This window comes from Thermobia domestica, chromosome 5 (assembly GCF_964235325.1).
Source record: "Thermobia domestica chromosome 5, izTheDome1.hap1.1, whole genome shotgun sequence".
NCBI classification, from domain to species: domain Eukaryota; kingdom Metazoa; phylum Arthropoda; class Insecta; order Zygentoma; family Lepismatidae; genus Thermobia; species Thermobia domestica.
The window spans coordinates 286,974,426-286,982,624 of NC_137458.1; the positions used below are offsets into that span (position 1 = coordinate 286,974,426).

General features: G+C 31.9%; 1 protein-coding gene across 1 annotated transcript; it reads right to left on the minus strand.

Annotated features, from left to right (window-relative positions):
• Nucleotides 1–3,695: 3,695 nt before the first annotated feature.
• On the minus strand, nucleotides 3,696–7,769 carry LOC145684905 (cuticle protein 19-like). The gene is made up of 3 exons (XM_081757258.1): nucleotides 7,744–7,769; nucleotides 6,266–6,325; nucleotides 3,696–3,974 (listed from the first exon to the last, which is right to left on the minus strand). The coding sequence occupies exons 1-3, from the start codon at nucleotides 7,756–7,758 to the stop codon at nucleotides 3,720–3,722; spliced, it is 330 nt and encodes a 109-aa protein (XP_081613384.1). The 5' UTR covers nucleotides 7,759–7,769; the 3' UTR covers nucleotides 3,696–3,719.
• Between the last annotated feature and the right edge of the window lie 430 nt (nucleotides 7,770–8,199).

The window sequence follows — 8,199 nt, forward strand, 5'->3', positions numbered from 1 at the left end:
CAAATCACTAGTTAACAGGATAGGCTTGCTGACTTCATTATCTTTCAACAAACCTATTACAACATTACCAACATGTCGCCCCTCTACATCATTTGTTTCGTCAATTGACACCCAAATAGGACCATCACCGATTTCCCCACGAATAGAGTTCATTGTTTCCACATATAAATCAGGCACGTAATGCTTTCTGATTGTAGATTCATCTGGAACTGTTTCGTGTGTGTATTGTTGCAGAAATTCACGAAGTACTGTATTGTTTAGTTTCAAAATAGGGATATCAGCACATACCATAGCGCGGCACAGATCACTTGAAAACTGAGACTTCCGTGGCCCTGAACTACTTTGAGCTTGAGATTCAGTTACTAGCAACTGCTTTTGTGGTTTAGGTTTTGAAGCTCGGGTCTGATGGCGTGATGTGGATATGTGTTGCACAACTTGGGTACGTTGAGCGCATGAGACACCCTTCTCACAAACCTGGCAATAAAGCACTTTTTCATCGGTGGAAAAATGCTCAAACTCTTCCGTGAAATGCTTAAGTCTTATTGACAACGGGTTGTCCTTTGGCATCTTGGAAACAGGATTTGCTGACAGCACAGGAGATTAAATATTCGATTAAATAGCTCACACTTTCCCTACAGCATGCGTTGTGACGGCAGGTGCTTCACTTTTGTCAATCAAGAGTTCAGTGTTACTAATTGCGTGAATGCAAACTTCCCCATCTGATTTAATATTTTTCGAAGAAGGAAAGTATTAGTGGGGCGAGTTTGCGACAACAACACGATAGGCAATCGTAAAACCGCGTCGCGATAGTAATTCGATTGAATTATTAATCTCACGTAAGGATGTAAGCGCTACTACTGCGACCGAGAGTGTACGATTGCTAATCAAACACGGTTGTGTCCAACTCTCCCTAGCAATCCGCCAAACTACGCTTCAATACTATTTTAAAAGGGTGTAACGCAGTGAAACAATACATAAATAAATAATAAAAATTAAAAATAAAGCAACCACTTTAAATTCAAAGAGAGGTGAGTGTTTTCTTCTTTTCAAAGTCTATCGTTGAACAGCTTTTGTATGAAAAATCCCTATCAAGCATGAAAATATCAAGAAATATGTAAAATTATGTGCTCATGAGTAAAATATGTAATTATATGTACATAAGTGTAAAATATGTAAATATATGTACTTTCAAATGGGTGTTTTTAGGCACTATGGGTCACAAATGACATTATTACACTGATTTGGTATAAAAATATAACCCCTACAAAAATATGTAATTAAATAATTATCCGGGCCCTACTTATAACTTTTGAGAAAACATCAATATATCTTACAAAAATAATTTTCGTGCAAATTATACTTTCACAATAGCAACCAAAAAAAAAAAAGTGAAACTTTCATAGTGAGTAATTATAATTCAGTAAGACAAAATGTAATTTACCTCATTGTATTAACAAATTTCACCACACACCTTTATTAAGATGGACAGTACACCGCCGCCGTTTAATCTTTCTGCAGCACAAGCAGTGTTGTACAACTCCAATAAAAAGTACCCCAAAACCCCAAAAAGGATTTTTGCCCCCGGACTCTCTCTCTCTCTCTCTTTCTTTCTCTCTCTCTCTCTCTCTCTCTCTCTCTCTCTATATATATATATATATATATATATATATATATATATATATATATATATATATATATATATATATATGCGCGTGTGTATGTGTGTAGTTAAAGAGACTTCGTTTACCATTGTCACGAAACAGAAATCAAGTGCGATACAGTGCTATTTAGAGCAGAGTTTCTCTACTTGTGTTACGCGTACCATTGTTGGCACGCGTTGTTCTGTTGGTAGTAGGTCGAGTTGAGACTTCTAGTGGTATTAATAGTTAATATATTTCGCGATACACCGGTGGAAACTGTCGAGAATCCTCCATTTAGAGAATCGGTAACGAGTTGCACATTTCCAATACGTCTTTTGTTCATTTTCTTCTTTTTCTGGAATGTGTTCTTTGACTATTTATGACTTAATAATACCTAGTATCAGCAAATTTGTCATACATAATGTGTTCAGGTATTTCTTTTACATTTTAAGAAAGTATTTTGTTAATTTTCAGGTGTATAAAAAAGGATTGCTATTTTAAATAAACTTGATTTCCCTAAAGTTTTGTAAAATGAACAAGAGACGTATGGGAATTTTAGAACTCGATTCTTATGCGTCTAGCCTTCAGTTAAATTTTGTTCGTAGTACGTGTAAGCTATTGTAATTAAGAATAGGAAAGAATGTGAAATAATATATGATTCCATTTCTGTTACATATCGTTTTTAAATTGCCCTTAATTAAATATCTAGGAGATTATCTGGAAATGTAAGCAATTATTCTCAAACAATTACTCTAAGAAACAGAAGTATTAGGATCAAAGCGTGATCTTAAGTTGCCAATTGTTCCATTAAGTATTCGGGAAGAGTAAGTATATTGCAAGACTTCTTGAAGTATTGTTTCCATATTTAACATCTTAACATCCATTTTACACATGTTATTAACAAAAAATACACTTTTTTATGAATAAAGTTTTATGGATAATTTATGGATAAAGTTTTAATTTGACAAGAAAAGCTCATTAGTCCCAGAAACTACCGAAAGAGAATACTTTATAATAATAATAATAATAATGATAATAATTTCATATTACCGATTTAACACAGCCAATAAAAATAAATCTAACTTACACTTCAAGGAAGTAGCTGACTTGAGTTCACCCCACGCGCATAGGGATCACATTCCAACAAAAAACTAAAAGGTTCGTTGGAGCTGAAGGTAGTCGCAGGAGCGCTCAGTTTTTCACGGTCAGCCCTCGCTAAGGCTTGGATTGATGTATTTACAGAAAATAGACCTAAATGTAAAATGAACAGTGCGTTATTTATCACACGTGCGCCATCTCTCCTGCGTTTAATAAGTGTGTGCGCCATCTTCCCTACTTCATAATCGAGCTACTTGTCCTATTTGGGTAGGGGATAACTAACGCACATAGTTTGGGTATCAATTTACAAATCGGCGGTTAACTGGGTACAACGCTAATTTTGACAATAAACTACCTTAAATACACATCACTTTTTCAGTATCTGGCATCTGAATCTTAGCTTGTATAGACACACGAATTTTACTGACAACTGTAGTTGCCAAGTTACCAATTCTCTGCTAGTTGCACATCGCTAGCACCTTTACTACTACTCCTGCATCTCATCCCCGTGTGATCTATGCTGACTTTTCCTTATCGACAGTATGTATATCACACCTCACGCAAATTTTCAGGTTTTGCATTATTTTCATATGGATGTGTAATTTGAAGACCTGAGTTACACGTTCATTCTCAGTACAAAATCGAATAACCTCAGGTAATAAACAAAAAATACATTTTTCCTATGGAACATGATATATTTTCCTATAATTTTTTTTTTTTAATATCAAAACCTACGTTAGACCAAACATCCCAAAAAAAGATCCTAAGTGAACACTCAGTATCAGTAATGAAGTATTCTTCATTTTGGAGTGAATGTTATTTACTTATATGAATGTATGTTCTTGATAGTCAGCCGAAACATAACTCAGAAATAGACAAAACAGTCTCTTAACGTAATGGAAAATAAAATATATAAAATTTCCTATAACAACACATTTTTATTTTACCATTTGCACAAACAATAAAAAAAATACATTGTGATTATCCTAGATATCCGTATCCTCCATAACCATAACCTCCGTATCCAGCGTGAAGATTAGGTCCTAATCTCTTAACAATAGCATTGAATCCATTAATATCATCAGCTCCATAAGTAACAACTCGTACACTGCCATCAGGCTCCACCAAACTATATTGGCCTTTCACTACAGGACCATCTCGTACTTCAGTCTGTTGCTTGTTGTCTCCTGTCAGGTGGTCACTTACAGCGTAGCCGAATTGATATCTCGGATAGGCCTAGTAAATATAAATAAATAAATATAAAATATAAACCAAGAAACAAAAAATGTTGTACATAGGTGCTAAGAGATAATTTTCATCTAAACTGTTGAGATAATCAGTTGCAAAATTTGAAAGGTGTACATGTCAATGCGCATGTTACCAAATGGATAGATAATTTATTTTCTGAGGTAATAAAAGGGTTGATTTAGTTACATCTTTGGTAGTTTTGTGTCATTTTACACACATTATAATTTAAATTTAAGCCTGTGATATTGATACAAGTAAATAATAAATTTATTGACCATGAGCAGGTAATAGTTCACACAGTAACTTTGTTTTGCAATACTGATGCTATATAATATGCAATTTAAATAAAGATAGGCTATTAATCTGGCAATTTTCTTAAATCCATGAAGAAAGATCGGAGGAACAATCATGGGGTCTTCTTTCAGTAACTTAATCTCGAGTTTGTATTTGAGTATACTCCACTTTTCATCCACTAACATTTCGAATATCCTGTGAAAGTTGTTTAAATAATAATAATAATAATAATAATAATAATAATAATAATAATAATAATAATAATAATAATAATAATAATAATAATAATAATAATAATAATAATAATAATAATAATAATAATTTATAGTTAGTTAATTTTGCAATTATTTGGCACTGAAAAAATATGTATATTAAACCACATTTCTTTGGAAAAATTGTCCAAGTTTTTTTGTTTTAAAGGTTTCGCATGATTTTTGACTGTTCTGTTCCAATTTTGTGTTAAATGTATGTTAGAAACTATATCTTTCTATCAGACACTACAGAATGTTAAACTTTGCTACATGCAGTTTTGAATTATTTATTTTCCTCTTTTATAGACGAGCTAACTTGACGACCAAGTAACATACTTCATTTATTCTTTAATTGTTTAGCTTAAAATACACACTTTAATGAAACAGGCATGACACATATCATGTTCAAGATCAGTGACAGATAACTTCAAAACTTTTTTAAAACGGATGGCATGTATTACAATGATGCCATTTAAGATAACTTTCGTTTTCTTGTACATTTGATTAGTTCAACAAAGACAAAACGTGAACATGTAGGTCTAGATTATTTGTTTACCCTGAAACAGTGTATCGTCCTGTTATTTGGTGGTCATACAGTGCGTTACTTAATAATAAGCAGTTGGAAGAGGTAACGGTTTTCTTACCACTAGAGTGGTCGAAATGATTAATGGTAATAATGACGTTCTACGTAACTAATTGCATTGCAAATGTTTTATCCGCTACCGGTTTTACACATGAGATCGCATGTAACACTTTAAACACTAATACACTATCTGTCTTTCCTTCTATCCTTCTTCCTCTCTTTTCTCACTCTTTAAAGATACAAAAATGTTTGTCCTCGGTTTAAATGGATTATTAATATATATATTAACTGTACATCACTTCACGTGATTGATGAGAAGTTAATAGAGAGTGATAGCTTAAAATATGTAGTTTTTTAAAGTACCTTTCATGATAATACGTATAGAAGGATTTCTGGTAGAAAAACCTAAACTAGCTCTGATACATATTTTCAGGAAAATTTCGAAAATATGTTCCGCATTACTCCTGCGTATATGTGTTGTAACTTATGGGAATACTATCATTCGAAAATCGGAATCACTTCATTATAAACACAATGATGTATGAATCATAAACCTAAGACAATTACCTATTAGCAGACTTCGTTTACAGAAGATATTGTATGTTTCAAGAGGAACACCCTGCTCTTATAAACCACTAACGATTTGGCATTTATAAAGTTCAAAAGAACAATATCGACAATGTATTGACAATAAGTTCAATAGGACAATATCGAGCCCGCTGTATCGAATGGTTTGATGTGTATTAAAAATATCACAATTTGGTTTGAAATTATTTAATTTTTGTTTCATATTTTTCATAGTACTAATCATATTTCAATAAAGATTTAAGAATGTATTTTGTAGGATATAATATTTTTAGATGCACTTTTATGGAGGTACCTGAACCTTTTCTTCCGGAGGGTTCCGTAAACTAAAAAACAAAGTTTCTCCAGAAAATTTTCTGATTTTTTAACCAAATTGTGGAGCATGTAAATATCGTCACTCTACATTACCGTTAATATTTATGAAAATGATTTACTAGCAATCAATCTAAAGTAATTAACACACAGCAACAGCATCTTTAATGAAAATCAACAGTTTGCTTAGTGTGTTTTTCAAAGTGTTAAAAATGTAAATTTCTGTAAATAGCACAAAATTAATTGGTACTCACATAATAATCAATGGCACCAATTGCAAATGCAGATGCGAAAACAGCAAAAAGTACCGGTACCTGAAAGAAGTAAAAAAAAAAAAAAATCAGTAAATTTTACATTTAAAGCAATGAATTGTTTTCATATTTGCAATGAATTATGTTTTCAAAAAGTAAATTCTTATTTAAGAGATATACCTCTCTCACAAAGCAGAGAACTACGGTTACAGTGAGTATGACTTTCCGACTATGATGTAATGATCTCAGAATATTTTAATCATTTTACAACTTACTCTGGTGTTAATTGTTATTAATCCACGTAGTCGTCATATCAGAACCCCAAGTTTTCAATTTAATTATTTCTTAGTTATATATATTATACATATATTCAGTGTGGAATATATAATTCGTTTTCCACTCCATATATTCTCTACAACGTATTACTACTAATAATAAACTTCCAGAGAATGCAGCGTTTCAATACTTCCACATGTGATTCAGATTCCCAAGACAACTGTGAATTAGTATCTTACTATATTAATTCTGCAGTGTTAGAAAAGACAAATTTTCAGTAAATAAAGTACGTTGAGCTAGCGAACTATCCGAGAAAGTCTAAAGAGAATCTTATCTGACCTAGTCAACAAAATTATTTTAAATTATTTTTCGTCATATGTTAAAAGCCTGTTATACTAAAACTAATACAACACTTACCATTTTCATTTTCTTGCTTTTCCATAAGTGAAAGGGATAATGAAATGCAACTTAACAAATTACAGATAATGTTATTCTACAATAGAAAATATGAACATGAAGAATTTTCTGTGTTGCCATCCATGGAAATTACAGTGTTGTCAGAATAACAAATCCCCGAAGATCTATATTAAGGCAGCGACTAGAGGAACAAACGCAACTGCATTTGATTATATATGCTGTTGTTTTGGTATCCTGTGAACTACTTTTTAAATAGCATGGTTATTTACTTTTAATATACATGTGTTAAAACTACTTTGTTCATTACAAACTATATACAACTATTATTTAAAATGTAGATTGCAGGACACCAAAACAGCATGATACCTAATTAAATGCAGTTGAGTTTGTTCCTCTAATCGCAGTCTTAACTTAGATTTTGGGGAATTGTTATTCTCGCAACACTGTAATTTGTATGGATGGCAACACTGAAAATTCTTCATGTTCATATTTTCTGTTGTAGAATAACACTATCTATGACTTTTCATTATCTCCTTTTGACAATGAAAAAAAAGCAAACGAAAATGGTAAATTTTGTATTAGTTTTATTAGTACGACAGGTTCTTCAATACAAATACTTAGCCTCGGGTCTCTTAATTAATTATTAAATTAGTTGATGAATTGCTCCGACCACTTTTTTTCTCATGGATGTACCTGACTGTATTATCTAAAAATAAGAATATGTTTTATAGAATAACAGAAGTATACATTTTTCCATATATTCTAATATTAGGAACACAGTAACTTACCACAAAGGTTTTCATTATGATTTGATTTCTTTTGATGCTTGAATTGACAACTAAGTATTATGTGTGAATGACTCTTATATATTTAACTTGTAGCGGATAGAAATCGTATTGCACAGGAAGAACTAATTGTCCGGAAAAGTGAAACCACTGCATATTTTCATCTTCCTTTTTGTATAAGTTGTTATTAATACTAATAAACTCTCAGTACAGAACTAAGCAACCTGTATATTCAATACACTCATCACTAAATTAAAAAACTGTACTACTAACAGCAGACAGACTAGTAACAAACCTTCTCAATGATCAACGCACACAGCAAAAAAGAAAAAATTATCATTCATCCTGTAGAAAGAAAAAAGAGAAAATAACTGGAAAATACAAACAACTAGCCTAAATCATAGAAACACAGTGGAAGACAAAAAACATATGAAAATAATACCAATACTAGTATCAGAT